This window comes from Mus caroli, chromosome 15 (genome assembly GCF_900094665.2).
Source record: "Mus caroli chromosome 15, CAROLI_EIJ_v1.1, whole genome shotgun sequence".
In the NCBI taxonomy this organism is placed as follows: domain Eukaryota; kingdom Metazoa; phylum Chordata; class Mammalia; order Rodentia; family Muridae; genus Mus; species Mus caroli.
This window is the reverse complement of record NC_034584.1, coordinates 85,024,874-85,046,705: the sequence shown is the minus strand read 5'-3', so window position 1 is coordinate 85,046,705 and position 21,832 is coordinate 85,024,874. Positions and strand designations below refer to the sequence as shown.

The 21,832-nt window shown below is 38.3% G+C and overlaps 1 protein-coding gene across 1 annotated transcript in view; it reads left to right on the top strand.

The window, feature by feature from the left end:
- The window catches only part of Abcd2 (ATP binding cassette subfamily D member 2), a 46,116-nt gene that overhangs the window by 3,611 nt on the left and 20,673 nt on the right, over positions 1-21,832 (top strand). The window contains exons 3-6 of the mRNA XM_021183973.2: positions 6,083-6,204; positions 9,644-9,809; positions 10,560-10,654; positions 14,157-14,302. Of these exons, the coding sequence (XP_021039632.1) occupies positions 6,083-6,204; positions 9,644-9,809; positions 10,560-10,654; positions 14,157-14,302 (529 nt within the window). The remainder of the gene's footprint in view (positions 1-6,082; positions 6,205-9,643; positions 9,810-10,559; positions 10,655-14,156; positions 14,303-21,832) is intronic.

The window sequence follows — 21,832 nt, the reverse complement described above, 5'->3', positions numbered from 1 at the left end:
TATGCTTAATATAAACCGAATCTATCCTGATTTGTGATTTGAAAGCTGATTGGCTATTTTAGATAAGCAGAAATGCTATTTCAGGGTGCATGTAATCATGCTGGAATGGGTTCTCCTCTATTTGTAGTAATATAGGCATCTCCCCATTACATGATTTGGTGGTGTTTAGGGGATGGGACTTAGCAAGATGCAGTTACCTAATTCGATCCTATCCCTGTCTCTACAGTTTTTACCAACATCCCCCCCCCCCTTGGGTATAACTAAGAAAGGTAAGGAAGAGAGACAATGTCGTGGTGCTCTCTCTGTATGAAGACTCTGTATGAGTCTTTACTGGCAGGAATGAAGGGGTTACAGTTAGAGTTCAGCTTTCATAGGTTCATATTCGAGAATTCAGCCAAGCACAGAGCAGAAAACGGAGTCTAAAGCAAAAACAGAGAAAAATCTGTCCATGATCAACACATACCTTTTATTCTCTACAGAGCTCACTGTAGCGACTGTTCCCATAGCCTTTGCAACACATGAAGTAGTGCAGATAACCTGGAGATACTTAAAGAACACGGGATGATATAAACCCTGTAATCACTCCAGTGATTTCTCTAAGCAACTTGGCATAGGTAGATCTCAGACTCTTCAGGGTCCCTCAACCAGTCTCCCCATCTCCCACAGATAAGAAAGAATAGCTGTAGCTGATGAATTTTCTGTTCTCAAAAAATTAAATATACTCCCTCTTTAGAAACTACTTGATCAAAAATTTAGGAGTGAGCCAAAAGCAGACTTTGGAGAGTAACGGAGTTTGATTTCACACTTGGCCCCAGTGATTCCTACCGAGGCTCTCTTCGTCACGTCGGCCTCTCCCAAGCCTTGGGTCCCTCTTCTGGAAAAGTAAAACAGGAAAGGCCACCTCAGAGAGGTTTTTGAGACTTAGCACAGAGATGCTTATGAAGGACAGAGCTGTTGTGCCTGACGTGTGGTAGCTGTTGTTAGAAAACTGAAGGAAGACAACACTTAGAATAATGTAGGAGAATTTGGAGTCTTTTATAGTTGTTTCCAGTTAAATCTTAATGCCTATTGCTTAAGGTAATAATAAGAACACATGAAAATGTAAATTTTTAAAGTTGCTTCAGTGGTTTAGTTCATTTTTATTTTTAAAAAGTCTATTTGAGTCATTATTAAGCTAAATATGTTCATTTAGGGGAACTATGACCTGTCAGTGTTTCTTTGCGGAGGGCACTAACCACATACCGAATATACTCCACAAGTAAACTGCCAAATAGGAACTGTGGAAATTGTGTTTTATCTGGATTTATGTGTTCACATTTACCAAGAAATCATTTGAAATTTCTATTGTAAAAGATACTCTTAGTAATAGTATTCATGACAAAATCCTTTTGAAAAGAAAGAACTACTTTTCCAAAGGAATTTTTACAGAAAAAAAAAAAACAAAAACAAAAAGGAGAAGAAACTACTGAAAAATGCACACCCTTAAGATTTGCTAGGAAATTTGACAAAATATAAATTAAAAAGCTATTTCTTAAACTAATAACATTCATCAAAAGGTTCCATATATAATCTACATTAGATACAATGCCCACAAGATTATACTACAATGTCGTTGGCAGTGTCTGGTCTTATTAGAAACCCCTGGTGTAATCCACACAGAATAGAAAAAAAAATGTAGCTATTAATGGTGACAAATTAACCCCACAGAGGTTAGTAAGAAGTAAACATGTACACCATGAAACTAACTAGCTCACTTACCAAGAGGTAATGAGGTGTCTAAAAATAAATCCTACAAACACTGATAATACCAGCTTGGGGGGCGAGGGGCGGGGGAGAACATCTGATGATTCAATTGGAAGTGAGACAAAGTATAGTGCAAAAGCTCGTTCCAAACAACATCTTGCAGATGTGGGCAACTGAAGCGCCCCTCGGAAGACAAAAGGACCCATCTGCGGAAGGATACTTGAGAATGTTTCAAAGTCTGTAGAACTGAAAGTTGCTGTGAGTGAACATGTGCTCAGGCTACTAAATATATCTGACTCCTGGTGACCTCCCCAAGTGACAATCCCATTTCACTCAGTGAAAATGATTCTTTTTTTTTCATATACTGAGATCAGTTTCAGGTTTCAGACCTAGGAATTATAGGTCATATTCTCTAATCTAGTCTTAAATTTTAATTTAAGGCCAGGTCTGGTGGTGCAAGCCTTTAATCCCAGCACTCTGGAGGGAGAGTCAGGTAGATTTCTGGAACACCCTGAATCTACAAAGCGAGTTCCAGGACTACTAGAGTTATGTAGAAAAGGCCCTGTCTCAGAAAATATACATAATTTAAACTTAATCACTTAGTTGCCTCTTGTGTTACAGATAAAATAATTGCATGATACTATATTTCAAGGCATAAGAAAGTGGTAGGGGGTGGGGAGGAAAGGGGTCTAAAGGGGGTTAGTGAGTCAATCAATGGCTGAGACACTGCCCAGTGGTTAAGAGCACTCGCTGCTTACAGGGCACTGGGGGTTAGTTCCCAACACCTCTGCTGAGTAGCTCACAGGTGGTTGTATCCCTAGCTGCAGGGTTCCTTTTCTGGTCTGCTTGGGCAGCATCTCTCCTCACACGCACAGACCTGCCTGCCCCCACATACATACATACATACATACATAGTTAAAAATATATAATAAAATTTTCAAAGTATGAAACAGAGTAGCAAAGAGAAAAAGAGGATAAATAATATCGAGGGAGAAATGGGTTTGGGGTGGGGATAGAAAGAGAGGAGGGGAAACCTTGTCCTGATGGACTAGTTCACCAAGCTTTGAGGGGACTATGTAAATGTATAGGCCTTAGTTTACTTAACTGTGTGGATAGTGGTACGTATCATTCAGAGCTGCTGTGAAGTTATAATGTACAGGTATGCTTCGAAATAGCGCTTTGTGAGTAGTAGAAAGTCAAGTGTCGGCTCGTGTCAGTGTTTATTATATTCCCAGCCTATGGGCTCTGGGAAGAGAGCAGTTCTGCTTACAAGTGACCCTGAGAAGGTCATTCTTATTTTCTGGGGTACAAATCCCTCCTATCGAAAATAGGGAATGTTAGCAGGATTGTCCTAAAGATCAGTGCTAAGCTCAGTATGGCGCCTGCTCCTATGGAGTGGTTAACGGCCATTGGCTGGTATCATTACTGTTGTTGAAAGGGGCGAGGAACTAGGAAGTCAGAAGTAGGAACTGTTTAGGCCAGTGGTTCTCCACACGACCCCTTTGGGACCTGAATGACCTTTCACAGGGGTCACCTATCCAACACCCTGCAAATCCAATATTTACATTACAATTCATAACAGCATCAAAATGACAGTAGTAGCAACGAAAATAATTTTCTGCTTGAGGGTCACCACAACATGAAGAACTGTGTTCCAGGGTCCCAACCTTAAGAAGGTTGAGAATCACTGGGTTTGGAGAAAGAATCTGTATGATTTTTATCCATGGGAGAAAAAGATAAGCAGCTCTGTTGCAGATTGTACTGGGCCACTCCTTTACAATGTCAAATGAATGTTAGGATAGACTACTTATATTTAAAACAAAAATTGCTTCTAGAAGCATGCTGGTTTTCTCTTCAGAAGAGGGCCTCAGTGGCTCTAATCTAGAGGTCCTGGATTGTCGAACTTCACACAGGAGGCGCAGGGATGGGAGACACTATGCAACTCCTGGCATCCTGCTGCCTTTCCTCCTGGACCACAGTCACCATATTGAAACTAGCTCTGTACATTGACAGGAGGAACTGATGAGCCAATCACTGAAAGGGAAACATACACGTATTTGATTATTCTTCTGTTTATCACTTTAAGGCTATGTATCCCTTTCTCTGTACTAAGAGAAAGACAGATTGCAGAGGGAAACGTGTTAGTGGTGACGTTGTTCTTCACCAGAGAGTCAAGTCATGCTGAGAAATGAATAGGTGAGCAGTTTAGGTCACGGATTCATATGTGACACTAAGCGATCTGGCCTTATCGAGAGGTCAGGCAGTTGACAGCTACCTGCAGGACTAACGTTACTGGCGCCTTCTTCCATAATGCCTATAAAAGAACAGGGCAGTTTAAAAATTACACACTGTGGCAAGATACTTATTTTGTTGCCCAAAGCATGGAGAAAACCCAGAAGGCATTAATCTGCCAAAGCAACGTGGGAGCTATAATTTCATATCAACCTTTATCCCTCTGTGTAATTGCTTCTTTCTTGACAGAGGTTACCAGTGAAAGGTAAGCCCTTTTTAACCCACATTCAGAAAATCCAGCATTCAGGTTAGCCAGATGGTGAAAACCCAAGCCTTTTCTTAGTTTGAGCTCAGGCGGAACTCACTATTTTGGTAGCTGGTTGAGAATCCCGTAGGCCTTCTCTTTTTGTTAAGTGCATCTCACTTTGCGTTTAAATGTATTTTTTTTTCAGTTGTGTTTTAAAGATTTATTTTTTTTGTGACAACCTTCTATTTTTTTTTATTACATATTTTCCTCAATTACATTTCCAATGCTATCCCAAAAGTTCCCCATACCGCCCCCCACTTCCCTACCCTCCCATTCCCATTCTTTTGGCCCTGGCATTCCCCTATATTGGGGCATATAAAGTTTGCAAGTCCAATGGGCCTCTCTTTCCAGTGATGGCCGACTAGGCCATCTTTCGATACATATGCAGCTAGAGACAAGAGCTCCGGGGTACTGGTTAGTTCATCATGTTGTTCCAACTATAGGGTTGCAGATCCCTTTAGCTCCTTGGGTACTTTCTCTAGCTTCTCCATTGGGAGCCCTGTGATACATCCAATAGCTGACTGTGAGCATCCACTCCTGTGTTTGCTAGGCCCCTGCATAGTTTCTAAATGTATTTTGAAAGTAGTGCCAAGCACGTGCTACACCTGTAACCCTGGTACCCAGGAGGGCGAAGCTGAGGATCACAAGGCTATGTCAGTTTGGACTAAGGAGTGAGAAGAATCAAATGTGTAAATTCCAAGGGACTGACAGAGAAGGGCTTTAAGAGCTAAAGAAAGATGAATGTGTGGGAAAGGAGAAAAATATCAAAATTATGAGGGCCAGATATGTTAAAGAAACCATGCCATATATTTTTTTACTCTTGTTAATAGGTTGCTGTAAGTGTGTGGGCATATGGTGTATATATGTGTTTGAACGAGCCTGTGCATATGTGCATCTGAGTGCATGTGTGCACATTGGTGCGTGTGTACGAAGACGAGAAGTCAATGTCGGGGGTCTCTTGAGAGATAACTCTCCACTATTAGTTTATTTACTTTTAATTTTTAAAACAATAGGTTTTATCATTTAAAAATATCATATGTGTATACATACATTTATTACTGTGTGTGTCACTGTGTATTTTTGAATGCAGGCAATTATATACCACATCATGCATGTGGAGGTAAGAGGACAGCTTTTGGGAGTTGGTTGTCTCATCCCATGTAGGTTCTGGGGCTCAAACTCAGGAATTAGGCTTGGTAGCAAGTGACTTTACCCGCTGAGCTATCTCAACAGCAACCTCTTCCCCCACCTTTCTTCTTTTAAACCCCGAGACTCATTGATTTTTGCTGGCCAGCGAGTTTGCTCCAGAGACCCTCCTATTCCTCCAGTGCTAAAGTGAGCACTATGCCCAGAGTTCTTTTAAACAGTAGGAGTACAGGAAGTCCACACTTGGGTCCTCACACCCACACAGAGGGCACATTACTGGGTCATTGTTGCAGCCCACTCAAGTGAGGACTTTCTCTGAGACTGTCACACTGTCACACTGAGGTTGTTACACAGTTGTAATAGTTAGTGGGAGGGTGGATACGGGAAAAGTGGAAAGGAAGCTGGAAGGGAATAACCTGATAGATTTATTCGTGCTAACTATTGTTCTAAAAATACACTGTCAAAGGAAAGTTCTAATAAAAGCCAATGCACATGTGGTATTTATTATATTTAATAATATAATAATTAAGTATAGATCTAGGAAATTGCTGATAGTTATAAAATGTTATTAGTTTAGTCATCATTTAATTGATATTAAATAAGACAGGTACTTGGGGGGAAAAAAACTGAACAGTTTTGTGATTTTTCTCATAGCTCTGGAGGATGGTCCAAAGCAGGCTATGGTTAGCGATCGGACAGAGGCCTTTACCACTGCCCGGAACTTATTGGCCTCTGGAGCTGATGCAATTGAAAGGATTATGTCTTCATACAAAGAGGTATTCTAATTTCTGGCAGATTTGCTTAAAATATGAATACATCTGAAAATAAAGCAAAGTGTAAATTATGAAATATGCACAGCAATTTTAGAAGCAGGTTTCTCCCCCCCACCCCACCCCGCCTCCTCAAAACTGCCAAGTGTATAACCGATGTCAAGGGAAGCAACTCCGAAGTGAGGTGTTTCTTTCTTATTCCTGCTTACAAGGATGACTTTTCTTTCTTTTAAATGAAGAGGAAAACAATTGCTCTTGTGTGGCCTCGAGGGCCCCTGCTTCATCTACATTCAGATTCCATCCTTTACAAATCCCATGGTCTCCTCAAACTTCTTGCTTATCTGTGTCCCTGGTCCCGTTCTTGTAAATTGGAGTCGTGACAGCAATGACTTGGTAGGGTGTTGAAAGTTCATAATGTGGGATATTTAGGTCAATGCATTTCAACCCTCGATGGGTGTTAGTTAATAATCCCAGCTTTCTATCTTGCAAACTCTGTTCATCCTCCATTGATGAAGTCTCACCAAGTCACATGATTCTGCTTCTTCTCCCCATCTTTGAAACATCTGGATGGGCTTCTCTGTCTCTCTCACGTCACTACAACATGGTTCTTTCCCCTGAATCCGACCCGAGCTCTCTGAGAGGGGCTGTGATACTCATCTTTCTATTTCCACCATCCATTCTAATACTTAGGTATGTGGCTAATAAGTATTGTTTAAAGAATATTGAAAAAAATACCTGTAGCTACCACTAGGTTAAGATCAAAACGACTGGGCAATTCAGATATTTCTAAAATTCTATTAATTAATTTGGTAGATAATAAAACCAAATGAATTGCTAGAGTACCATTGTAAATTTATCTCTCAAATTAACTAAAGTACAGAATGTGATACTGTTTCAAGGCTTCTGAGTTTCTTACAGAACTGATCTATTGAACTGGATTTTAATTTTCACCAGAAACCCATGGTTCAGTACCACTTATTGAAAGTACTCATCTTTTAAAAATTCAAACAGTAATTTTAATCATCTGAAGACCTAGTTTCGGAGACAACTTTTTCCATGTAATTCATTTTAATATTGAAATTATCATTAAAATTATTATTATTTTAAATTATTATTAAAATTAAAGAACAAAAACATCACCCAACCTCACTTCTCAACATGTTACGTCACAGAAGGACTGCCACGTAACGATCCTACATTATCTCCAGTGATAAAAATGACTTTACATCTCCTAACTTTGTATGCTTTGAATCTAAGAAGGCGCACTCTTAGAAGCCGTCTGCTAAGCCAGGCAAAGAAATCATTGTCTTCTCTACTCGCTCCAGGGGAACAGAGTTTCCTCTTCATTCAGGATTTGACATTCTACCACAAACCCCTGGTGTCCCAAAGCACTCTGTCTTATGCTCTTAGCTTTTATAGACATTCCCATGTCTACCCTAGTCTACTTACCCATTGCTTCCTGCTCCTTTTGAATCTCTCAGTAATCTTTGTTTTTTGTTTTTTGTTTTTCTATGCCAGTATTTATGTTTGCCCAATGTGCTGCTTGGCTTATGTCAACCTGACACAAAGCTGGCCATAACTGGAAACAGGGAAACTTAATTTAAACAATACCTCCAATAAGACTGGCCTGTAGGCAAGTCTGTGTGGAGTATCAGACTGGCTAATACTTGATGTGGAAGGCCTAGGCCACTGTACGTGGCTAGTGCCACCTGCTACTCCTGAGCAGGTCCTGAGTTGTCTAAGAAAGTACACTGAGCATGCCATGGGAACAAGGCTGTGAACATCAGTCCTTCATGGCCTCCACTTCACTTCCTGCCTTGACTTTCTGCCCTGACTTCCCTCAGTGACAGAGTGTGACCTTTGAGCTGTAAGAAAAAATAAACCCTCTCTGCCTCAGGTTGCCTTTGGTTATGGTGTTTTACCACATCAGTGGAAATCCTAAGACACCCAAGTTTCTTTTATATCTGTATTTTGTTAAACCATCCCTCTTTTTGCCCCTACTTAAGAGCTCAAGACTTTCTTTCTGATAACATCTAGAAGTCGTCCTTTAGATAGCTATAACATCAAAATACAGCAATAAATGGTCAAATTATAGCTTTCCCTTCTGTCCACGGCCTGTGACACTAACACCTATTCATTATAGTTTAAGCTTTATGCACAAAGAGCTCTGTGGCCATCTGCTGGCATCTGTGGGTTAATCTACATATGACGGTAAGGACATGCATACTTAACGGTGTCAGGTTTCCAGTTCTTTTGCTGAGGCAAATGATATGGATAAGACAAGTCACCTTTCAAGGTCTCCCCCCTTTCTCCCAAAGCAAGCTGTTCTGGAATAATCGAGAAACAGCAGGAGCTTGACCCAGATGGACAGCTGGCGGGACCAGAGCAAAGCATCTTTCTGTGAAGCTTTGTGAAGTAAAGCATCTCTTAATCTTAGCTAAAAAAAAAATCATGTATTTATAGTTTTCCTTGAGCATTTAGATCACATTAGGCTTGGAAAGAAGCTAGAATGTGGGGCTAATGCTGAGAAGATCCAAGCGCCTCTCACCGGGCTTGCTTTCGCAACCTGTGCCCTCTAGCACATATAGTCTTCTGCCCAAACAGGAACTTTGGCAATATTTGGGTTGAAGACATTAATTTTTAAATAAGAAAAAGCAAGTATTTTTTTTCTGCTATTTACGGTATTCATATCCACATGTGCCTTAAACACACAGGCTCATTGATGCTGCTTATGTTTTTAGGAAAAAAATGCTTCAGGTTATATTTGGGGACAACACATATAGCTGAATGAATTGTTTGCTTTTGAAAGTGTAACTAATAAATAGAATTAGAGCTAGTGTCATTGATCTGTTTCAAGTTTTTTTTGAATAATTATGCATATCCACGGAGGCATGAATCCAGGGCTTCATGGATGCTAGACAAATGTCCCACCTTGAAGACAGATACACAGCCTGATGGTCTATTTTAAATAGGGAAAGGAGGTGCGGTGGTGGTAGCAATGCATGCTTTCAATCCTAGGACTTGGAGGCAGGGCAGGCAGATCTCTGCAAACATGTGGCCAGACCGAACTACACAATGAGACTCTCTACTCAAAGCAAAGAAATTAACCAACAAAAACAAATATAAAGCAGGCCAAATCAAAAAGGTGACTGAAAGGCCCTCATGACTCATTAATATACAAACACTTCTCATTTCCCTTTGAACACTAAAGTAAATAAATGTTTTTGTTTTATAACTCCAATGACACTTGTACCAATGTCTTCCTTTATTGTCCCAGTAAGGCTCTTCAGTCATCTGATATATTGGTTTTGTTTCTGTTTTTGATTTGTCATATACAACAAAGTGGAATCTTTAGCAACAAATCAGGAAGTTTACATAGTACACGTATTTTTAAAACTCGTCTATCATGGCTCTATTAACTTATTCTTTATATGTTGATGTTTAGATCACTGAACTAGCAGGTTATACTGCTAGAGTATACAATATGTTCTGGGTCTTCGATGAAGTGAAGAGAGGCATTTATAAGAGAACTGTCACTCAGGAACCTGAAAACCATAGCAAGCGTGGAGGCAACCTGGAACTACCCCTCAGCGACACCCTGGCCATCAAAGGTAATTAACTTCAGGCTTTGGGTTTGTTTTGTTTTATGTTTGTTTGTTTTGTTAGTTATCTTTGACATGTTCGTTGCAGGTTGTTGTCATTTTATGAAAAGAACTAAAGGTTTCTTCTTTAGGAAAGAGCTTTTAGTCGTGACAAGAAACTAGTATTTAGTTCTATTTAAACAGCAGTATCTGTGTTTAGTGTGTTGTAATTGGTGTTGCAATGATGAATAGTGGAGCCCTAAAGAAACAGGAAACATTCACAGGAAACTGTTTGCAATGGGTTTGCAGACAGCACTCATGGCTAAGTGAACTGTCCGCTTTTAAATTTTGAACTCATAAATAGAATTAGTGTTAGTGCTATATTGCTTCTCATTACTCTGTGTTTCTAAGTGTTTATCGTGTGCTGAAGTATATCGCTTCTTGATTCCTTTCTTGGACAGTGTATATTTTTCTCTTGTAGGAAGTAAGGGAACAGAATAACTCTAAACAGTGTGACTAAATTATATCAGATATAGATTATGTCTACTAGGATAAAGATATTGTTATTTGATTATAAAATTATTTTATCTGAAAGATTTTCTAAATAGATTAAATTATATAGGTAGATATTCAATTGACTTCATGTATATTTTTTTTCTATGACTTACGGTGTGAATTATTTTTATAATAGAGTTTGCCCATTCTGTTGTATTATTCTTCCAGTTAATTAGAAGAAATAATGAGATAGCCTTTGTAACTTAAGCTGTTCCTTGATTATAGGAACAGTTATTGATGTGGATCATGGAATCATTTGCGAAAATGTTCCCATAATTACACCAGCGGGCGAAGTGGTGGCTTCCAGGCTAAACTTCAAAGTAAGATGATATTCAAGAATCTTCTGATTGTTGGCCTCACACTAATAGAAATCAACTCAGAATTCATGTACCTTATGTTAAATGCTCGGAGAGGAGCGTGTGGAAAGGGGAAATCTGAAAGGTATGCACAGTGGCTCAGCTGCAGAAGCAGTAACTCCCTCAGAAAGCAGAGTAAAAAGCGAACCATGATCTCCCCTGCTTTGGTGTCAGATTGAAAATCAAATTCCAGCACACTGAGAGACATTCAACAAAGATCTGGGGCACAGGAACTTGTTATCTGGGAGTGAATTTTAACTTTTTATACTGGTTGATAAGAAATATCTAGTACTATATACTTTTACATGCTTTCTGAAATATCATTCCCCAGAGGTCATTATCAAATTTAGTTTTACTTATACATGTTTTCTAACTTTAATTTTGACTTTACATGATCAGAAGATTCATGGATTCAACTCTAGTTTTTGATTCTGTTGAAAATAATGTATTTAATATCCCGTATCTTAATTATAAAACAAGAGTGCAAAGACACTTTGTAAACCCAAGGCCCTGGTTTTAAAGCTTCTTGAGATGTAAACATATACATTATTCTAAGTATAAAATGGCTAACATGCTGTTAGTTACTTAGTAGTAGAAGTAGTTAGAAGTAGTAGAAGTAGTAGTAGTAGTAATGACATGAGTAACTTAGTATTACTTATGTCATTGTATCAATACACAGACAACTTAAAAGGAAGTATTGAGTTGGCTCCTGGGTTCAGACTTAATTGGGATTAAGCTATCTCAAGGCTTTGGGAGTGAGGCATAGCTGAACATCTGCCAGGAACAATTTGAAAGGAGTGTCCTTACTGCAAGCTGGGCAGCAAATGCAGAAAGAAAGAGAATCTGTGTTAGGCCAACATATGGCCCAAGCACACATGCCTACTTCTTCCAAGTAGGACTCATGTTTCCACCACCTTCCAAAATGTACCAGAAATTGGAGACTTAGTGACCAACACGCGATCCCATGGAAGACATTTTAGATTGAAACTGTGTGAGCTATAATGAAGTCATTCGAGGTATATTTAATCAAAGGCATGATCAGGCCCCATGCAAATTATGAGCATCACAATACTAATGATTTTGGAGTAGATCTTAGCCTAGGCTCACTTATTTGAGATATATTTGCGATCGAACAGGCTTACTGGAAGTTGAGAAGAGAGGCTGGAATGCGTTGAACACAGGGAAATCCTGTGCATAATAAATTGAAGAGGAATTGTTCACTCAGAATTTATTATTTGATTATAAACCCGTAGAATAGTTTTATTATTAGAATATGATATGAGTGCCTGTTAGCTACTTGTTGAAAATACTATTAATAGTATTTAGCAATTTATCGGGGATGTAGCTAAGGAGATAAAGTGCTTACCTGGTGTGCATAGCTTGAGTTCAGTCCTCACCCTGAAAAACAAAACTCTAGTTTTGTTGTTGTTTTGCTCAGTTTAGGTAACATGATACTGGTTCTCATTGCTTTAGTTTTTAAATAAATAGATGACAAAGCTTCAACGTTGCCATCTTCTAACCATGGCTCACTAGAACCATCATACACTGAAGAAAAACTCAGAGCTAAGTCTCTTTTATAAAATAAGCAATAATCACGTGGGAGACACTTATAGACTTTTAACATACCATGAAGATGAACATTGTTATAACACACTGTTTGCCATTAATTTTGTCTTCAGAACATGTATTTTAATTTTAATTTCCTTCAAGTAGGATTTTTAAAAAGCTGTGTTTTTTCAGTGTCGATTGGGAAATACACACTTTTTAAGGAAACGATATTCATCCTTTTGTTGGTCTTCAAAATTAAATTTATAACTTACGGGGGAAAAAAATCCAAAGTGTGAGATTTTCTTTTGCCTCCCACTCAGTCTATACTGAGGTTGTGTTAAGAAAATATTATCAGAATTTACTGAGACGTTATGCTGGGAAAATACTAATATGGAAAAGTCTTCAGTTATCAATTTTAAAGTCTTAAATTTGTAAAAACTCCTGATAGGAATCGATACTTTAAAAATATTTTATGAGTGTACTGCTCACTGTGGCATGTATCTTCTAAACTCTTTTGTATAGTACTCAGGTGTCTATCAAATTAATCATTGCTGTCAAGACGTCTAGTGGAAGAGAAGAAGAATCCTTTGCAGCTTCTCCCAGGACATTCTAGAATACTAGCAATCCACCTTTATCTTTGACTTTTGGCATTGTTTCTTCCATACACTGGAAACTTGGAGGTGTATATCCATTTAATGGAAAGACATATGCATAGAAATCCTCCATTCAATAGAAAGATATATGCATAGACATCCTCCATCCAATGGAAAGATAAATGCATAGACAGACATCCTGTAGATTTCTATCTCTTGTCGTCTCATCTTATCTTAATTCTTGGATCACTGATTTTAAAACAAATCAAATTTGTAAGCCGAGTTCCTGCCCCTGGCTCTTGTGGTTCCCTGTAAGTATGATAGGAAGGCAATCTCTCCACCCTAACAAACAGAATGCAAAGTCATGAAGTCTAACTGTTTAAATTTAATAGATAGCTAAGACAAATGATAAAGGAGAGATTCTGATGAGTGATTAATAAGTAAATTTGTTTTATGAATGAATAATGTATGAATATGATCTCCACTTATATAGAGAGGGTGACAGTTTTATGTGTATACATTATCCCTAAATTTCCGTAAGAGATGGGTTCCACAACACCTAGATCTGATAATATTCACTTGGGCAATTTTATACAGAAAAAGATTCTATACATATTTGATACAGATGCAGCCTTTCTTTTCTTCACATATTTTCAATCTTCAGTTGGCCAACTCCTCTGAAGTGGAGTCCTGAATATGGAGACTTGACTATATGTGTTTAGGCTCAACCCTAGGTTTATGCTACACTACAATTCCCTCACTTTCCTCTGTCTTGGTTTCATAAGCATATTTTTTAACATTTGTGAATGAACCAGACTTAGAATAATATTTTTGCTCTTATTATGTGCTTTTGTGATTTTATAGCATTTCAAACACTAATATAAAAATTAAGAACCCAGCTGGGTCCTTGGATAAATGTGCTTTTTAGTATATTCAACTTTCAGTTGCATTGGATTTTATATAAGTTTTATTACATAGTAATATAAGTAAAATAAAATCTAATTTTAATTTAAACCTTATGATTAGATTTTCTTTCATGTGTAGTTAATTTCTCTATATGTGTGTAGATTTAAAAGATCTCAGTTGAAGTGTTGTAGAGTCAGTATTTTTTCTAAAAAGGTTCATTTTTTGAAATTACTTTATGCTACTTTTAGCTTCAGAGAATAGCCAACGTTAAACTTGAAGTTCCAATTCTGATATATTTTATTTGTTTTCCTTCCTATCCAAGATTATCGTATGATTGAATGTTTTTAAATCATTTTAAATGCTACCAGATGAAATAATTCATTAACTATCGCAGCGTATAATTTTATTTCTGACCTTAGGTGGAAGAAGGGATGCATCTCTTGATAACTGGTCCCAATGGTTGTGGGAAAAGCTCTCTCTTCAGAATCTTAAGTGGGCTGTGGCCTGTGTATGAAGGAGTCCTTTATAAACCGCCTCCCCAACATATGTTCTATATTCCACAGAGGTAAGAAACTTTTTTATATCAAACAAAAACAGTTGTTTCTGTTCTTAAATTGTGTCCATTTCTCAGGCTCTTTGGGTTACACTCATTTAAGGGTATTTTCATTTAGAGAAACTGGTGTGGAGATAAGGTTGACTTATTCCATGAGTTCCGTCTTACTGTTTTGTCTATTGTAGATTCTGGATTAACGCCACTTCTTGTAGTATTCAGATCTGACAGCATGTTGAGAATATTCAAAGACTTCAGATGTCTTAGGGAAGAATAAATGGCTCCAAGGAATGATTAGATGTCATATTGTCTTCTTATACATAAAAATATAGTGCTCTGGTTCTAGTCAGGTCTTCTCATCATGCTACATGTACGTATGTGTCCTAAGATTGTTCATTCGCGCCTCAGGGCCTTCTTAAGGTCTTTATTGTTATTATGCTAGCTAACTCCATTAACTAAAATTGCATTAAGAGTAAGATAAGCATGGAAAAGCACATTGTTCTCCCCAAAATCTTTGATCATCATCCCTCATAACAACGCAGAAGTACCTAAACACAAGGTTATATACTTGAAAGTTGGCATATTGATTGTGGTGAGAGAAAATCAGCTGAAAATGAAAAATTAATTCCTTTGATCCAGAGATTTCTCCGAGTGTCAACCAGGTTCAATAGACACTACATTATACATAGTCTCTCTGGGTCATCCTGTGTGTCACCTGGGATTAAGCAGACAGTCACAGTGTTCCCTCTGGATCAGAGGACTGCTCTGAGGTGTGTAACGAGCATCTAGGATTGGGACTGTAAGGTTGGAGCACCAGTACAGCTCACACTGAGGCTAGGCAACATCACACACTTTAGTCGCTCTATTTGTTGATACACGGTGCTACCATTCCTCAGTTGGCCTGAGTTTTAGACCATAGCAGCAATTTGGCTCTGTGAATTTATTTTCTTTCAACTAAGACTCACAATGGAGGCAGCAGAATGCTGTCTGACGTACAGGAAGATTCAGAAACCTGTTAGCCGAAAATGTTAAATACGAGAAATATTGTTGGCAGCTGTGTTTAGCACAATTAGAATGCCATGGGATACCAGAAGCACTGTTTCTTTTCTGGCCTTTCAGAAGCCTTGGATTTATCATTTATTTATTTTGTTTAAGTTTTACAAATGAATATAGTAAGTAGGATTATTTCAGTTTTGTACTTAAGCTATAACACATAGAACCGTGAAAAAAATGGTCTCTGGGAAACGTATTCTTGATGAAAATAAAGGTGTATAGAAAAGCCTATGTTTTACCCTTTAGATATTTGATATACTATATGAATGAAACAATTCTTGAATATATATGTAGTGGCAGAAGTTTTCCAAGAAATGGGTAGGCTTATGAGACTGACCTTTAACCTCAGAGTGAACTAACCATGATATTTTACAATACACAGAAATCATTAGGAAATTTTGTCTTATGAAATGTAGTTTTGCCTAGGCAAAAATGTCAACTCCAACCTAGTTAAGAAACAAATAATCAGGAGTAGTCTGTATTTTAGTTTTTAAATGAATTTGCTTAAGTCAGTTTACCTTAAGTATATGCATCTAGAGGTCTGGGGAATTAAATTTATACTTACAATTTTATAGTATCATCCCATGACTTCCACTTTTGCTTAACATTTACTAAAACACAAACATAAACTCAGAAAATCTAATTGGAGCATTTATTTCTAGTATTCTGAATGCAAGTGGTTTTTTTTTTTCCCAAGTAAATTCTGAAATGATCACATACGGTTTTATTATATAAAAGAAGGTAACAGTATGACCTCTTTTAAAATATATAGGTAAATGATCCTAGATGATCACATAAATGACTCCTGTGATTAATTTTTTTTTACTACTTTTTACTACTCTCTAGCAACAGAATGTAAGATCACTACTAGTTTGGCAGGAAAACCAACATAGAATTGAAGTCCAAGTATGAAATCTGTAAGTCATTAAACAGACTTGAGACTTAATCACTATGATTGAAGTATTTCTTCGTAGAGGCTGGATCTCTTTATTGCATTGATTAAATGCAAAATATATTCTTCCTTTCACTGGGGTGAAAGCAGTAGGTTTTATGAGAGCGGGTTTTTTATGTTGTGTAGTAAGCAAAATAACACTATTCAGGAAGGAGTCAGCACTTGGCGGTTACCAAACTTTCACACACAGAGACCCAAACAAAAGTGCTCGCCTCTGGCTCAAGTTGTAAATTGGGAAACATGAATTCCTGAGAAATTGTGAAATCTCCCCAGCACTTCCCCAGTTGGTGTCTTCTAATGCTTTAGCAATGTTAATAATAAGAACCAGATCTTTAAAAATCTGAGCCGTCGTACAAGAATACAGAGTTGTTCTGTATAAATTGAGTTCAAATCATTTCCCCTCGCCCCGTCTCTTCCGGGACAGAATAGAGAAGCTGGAACATCTGTAGGATTGAAGACAGAACGTTTCCACTCAAATGTACATTAGGCAGTATCCTTCTGTAGGATGGTGAGTGGGAGGATGTGGGGGCTTTGCTCAAATAGAACCTATTCTGGAATTTCCAAGAGACTGAATGTCCTGTGCAATGTCACTGCACTCCTTAATCAGGAGGCTGATGCCCTTCACCCCCTGCTGGATCAGCTCTGGCTCACTGGAAGCATCTTCCACTTGGGTATCTCCTGAATCATCCTGTCAACTCTTGGTGTATTTTCTCTTCTTCCCGGCCTCTGAGGATAAGCTTATGATGCTCTGTTCTTGCTTTCATTCCTCAACTAATCTATAGCCCATTCCTCCCTCATGTATGCCTTGGTGAGTTTCTGTCTGCCTGCTGCTGCCACAGCCCCCAAAGCCAGAATTACGTGTGTTTGTTGAGTTCCCTTGCTAATCAATTCTAACAACGCACTAGCAGTCCCTCAGGGTGGGAAACTGAGAAATGGGACTTTGGAGAACATAGAGGAAATGTAGAGAGGAGGGAAGAAGGGTAGACTGGCAACCTTCCCTTCATGCTGCTTTAGCTAAGCAACCCTCAGAGGAACATCTGCGCTTCAGACCCTTCTCCTACCCTGCAGTCCTTCAAATGTCCCTTCTCTCACCATTCTTACTTGGAAGAAACCTCTCTGGAGAAGAGTGTTAACAGATCTTCCTACTACTCAAAACCACATGTCCATATAGTACATCTAACGGTCTGAGAGAGATTCAGTCCTCCTATGATCATAAATCAAAATGTGTATAAATTCTACCCATCTATAACCCTGAGTCTTGGGAAATAAAACCCAAACAAAACGAGAGAAAGAATGCACTTATAAGGACTGTGTTAATTGCAATAAACTTCCTAGGGTGGGTAGTGCTGGTGTTGAATCTGTGGCCTCAGGCTTGCTAAGCATTCGCACGCCCAGTGAGCTTTACCCCAGTACTGAATGACTGGCTGACAGATTTCTATTCTATTGGCAAATCTGCCCATCATACACTATGAACCATCTGTCCATTTTGTTACTAGTCCTGGGTATGCTGCCTAGTCCCCCTTTTTGATGGATTAATAACTGTCCATTAACAGCTCTTTTTTTTTTTAAGGAAATTTCTGAAGCAGTGAAGAGGGCTCAGTAGACTGAGGTTAATTTCCTTGCTTTATTAAGTTTTAGATACAAAAAGTTGAATGACATAATTTTCATAGTAGTAAATACGTCTTTTCGTTCAGTAGCTGTTGTTTTGCTAAAAACCACAAGAGAATTAGGAATGCTGTTATGCATTCAAAACTCAAATCGTGAGTGTGCTGTGTATGAGAAATCACAGTGACGTGGCTGGTTCAACCTGTGCATATTTCTATGACTGACAGTGAGTGTTGATGATTTGCTCTGCCTTTGTTTTGGCCAGAGAGGCACAGGAGTGGAATACAACTCTTCAATTGTACACTTCGCATAGCTTAGAGTTAAAAGTGTTGTTGAATGTTTATCATTGTTGTCCAGTTAAACTATATAATTTAAAATTCTCACCTTCTGTTTATTTAAATCATTCGTGTTACTTTAATTTATTTAGAGCTATTTGTGCTCAACTCGGGAAACATTTATCATTTGGGGCTATTGTTCCAGGTATGCTGAGCACAAAAGTAGGAATTATTCTTTTCAGTGTTCTTCCCTTTTTTCTTCCTTTGATTCAAATACAGAATAATCAAAAACCACAGAAATCTAACAATGAATGATATTTAAAAATCATATAGTTCAATGTTAGCACAGAAAAGCTGAGAACATACTACAGATTTTTTAAGTAGCTAAAAGGCTTGGAATAACTAATAACTATAAAACTTAGTCATTGGGGGTGGGTTTCACCTTAAAATCTCATACTAGGAGAGTTAATAGTTTTCTAAATAAGCATACATGTAAGATTTCACAGAAAAACAATTACAATCTGTTGCTAAAATTCCTTCCCAGGAAGAGTAAAATTTATTTCAGGGGTATGTATTTCAGATATTTCTACTAGAGCCCTGAAAATTGTATAGGAAATTAAACATTATGGTACTGTAATTATTTTGCTTCATTTGTCCACCAGAAAAAAATGAGCTGTTTTTCAAATTTAATTATTTAATTATTAGTACAATGTAGCCTTATTCATAATTACATAATATATAAATTTATTGTATAAGCATATAAATATTATGCCCAATATGTGATTTATATATTTCTATATAGATCTATATAAATATATATTATAAATATATAAGATGATGCATAAACATATTAACTACTAATATAATTATTAATTCTCAATCTGAGTTCTGTATTAAAAATATGGTATTAAAGAATTAACACTAAGCCAGGCATGGTGGCGCATGCCTTTCATCCCAGCACTCGGGAGACAGAGGCAGGTGGATTTCTGAGTTCGAGGCCAGCCTGGTCTACAAAGTGACTTCCAGGACAGCCAGGGCTATACAGAGAAACCCTGTCTCAAAAAGACCAAAAAAATAAAAAATAAAAAAATAATAAACAGTAAAATATTAAGAAATAGTAAGTACTAAGTATTTTGGTGAAGTTATAGGTTTACCCTGCTTCTGTAACAATGAAGTCACCTGCCGACTCTAAGCATTTGGAATCCTTTGACGCCCTGTAAACTGCATCAGTGAACCAGATGTTACCAAAAGCAAGGGTCTAGATAAACTTGAAGTATTTTCTTTTGTACTCAACCGGATCTGTCTCTAAAGTCTACACAGAAGCCTATTATCCATGAACCATGTTATGTCTAATAAAATTTACTATAGGATAAAAGCTAGCAGACAACTCTCTGATGAAGGTCAGTAATTTCATATTCACTTGTTCTGTTCTGCTCTGTTTTGTTTTGTTTTGTTTTGTTTTGTTTCGTTTTGTTTTACAAGACTTTTTGTCAGTACTAGGGATCAACCAGCACTGAGCGGAAGACCAGCCCTCCCTCAGCGAGCTAGACCTCAGAGGTCACTCCTTTCAGTTTTGCTTTCACTTAGAGAACTCAAGAGAAATGAACCTTTCTTTTATTAGATATTTTCTTTATTTATATTTCAAATGTTATCCCCTTTCCCGCCCCCCCCCAACACATCCTCCCTCCCCCTGCTTCTATGAGGGTATTCCTCCACCTGCCCACCCACTCCCACCTCCCTGCCCTCAATTTCTCTACACTGGGGCATCTATCAAGCCTTCATAGGACCAAGGGCCCCTCCTCCCATTGATGCCTGACAAGGCCATCCTCTGCTACATATGCAGCTGGAGCCATGTGTACTCCTTGGTTGATGGCTTAGTCCCTGGGAGCTCTGGGTGGTCTGGTTTGTTGATATTGTTGTTCTTCCTATGGGGTTCAAATTCCTTCAACTCCTTCAGTCCGTTCTCTAACTCCTCTATTGGGGACCCTGTGCTCAGTGCAATGATTGTCTGTGAGCAAGAAATGAAGCTTTTCATTGGGTGACAATCACTTACTGAGGGCCTTCCTTGATGCCTGCATTACAGTAAACAATCTTGCCACATTACTTCAATCAGCTGCCTCATCCTGTACTCAGGATAAATGGAATGAAATTAGTCAGGTTATAAACAAATTAGGTCAAGTTCAGAGTTGAGGGACAGTACTGCAAAAATGAGCGTTGGGGTATAGCCCAGAACCACCTCTCCATAGCGCCTCATCACAACCATGGCTCCATGCTGTGTAGCATAAAGCATTTTAAGTATATCGAAACATGGATGTAAGTGATGATGCCATCAACTCTTAGCCATTCCCGAGGCTGTAGTTTGAAGCCTTTAGAAGCACTCACAGACTGGGTACACAGCTGTGGTTTTACCACTGTAATCTTGACTGTGCCACATGACAAGACTGTTCCTTGCATTAACATCTATGCGTTAGGCTAAGGTGGAAGGACGTCTACATCTACCAATCTGTGCTAAATTGGAGCTAGCATCAATTTAAAGGCAGTAAACGTTCCCTTTCCTAAGGTCCTGAGTAGTTAGTGAGCACCCTGTGGCAGCTGCTCGGTAGCCCTACTTTATACCAGTGCTACCGTTGTTATTCGTAGATGTGAATTTAAGATACTTCTGCATGAGATTGCTTTAGATGATTGCATAAGCAAATGAACATGAACTGTAGTTCTGCTGCAAGAAAAGTGTGGTTAGAATGGAAATGGAAAGTAAAGAGAAGGAGAAACCTTAAACATATGGGGGGAACGTGGCTGGGAATGGTACAGCCATTTTGGAAAGCAGCCTGGCAGTTTTCCAGAGAGTTCTTTGTCCCCCACAATTCCATTTACTGGTTTATACCCAGTGTGCATCACGCCCTAAAGAAGGAAACACTGAAATATCCTTTAGTAGACGAATGGATAAAGCAAATGTGCCCCACACCCACAATACAATGTTATAATATGGCTCAGCCCTAGAAATGAACATGGCACATTCTCAAACACACTTGTCATTAGGAAGAAGTCAATCACAAGAGGGCACATGTTGTGTGAGTCTGTGCATCTGGAACATCGAGGACAGGCAAATTCATGCAGACAGAAAGCAGACTAGTTGCACAAAGCAGCCAGATGACAATGTCGGACCCTGGTTGTGGAGCTTATGGGTGTGGGAGTCAAAAAACGTATTCTCAAGTTGGGAGTGATGGCCACCTGAACTTGTGTGTGCATTAAAATAAATACACACTGAATTATGGATATTAAAGGCTGATATAATATTTGAATCGTGTGCCAAGTTAAGCAAAGATACTTAAGTGGTCCCTTGTATTACGTATATATGTGTAGTTGGAACACAAATGTATATTTCAAATATTCATTAAAATATATTACGAAATAATTATGCACTATGTAAGCCTCAAAGAAACTCTTTATAAATACTGTGAAAGTGCAAGTGGACATTTGGTCAGCAAAACATATTTGTATTTAAAGCCTTCTTTCTCCTCAGGAAAACACAGAGAGCTAGTGTAACTCTTTTTTTTTTTTTTTTAAAGAACTTATCTAATGTGTATAAGTGCTTCGCCTGCATGTATTTCCATGTACCACATGAGGACCTGGCTGCCCATGGAAGTCAGAACAGGATATTAA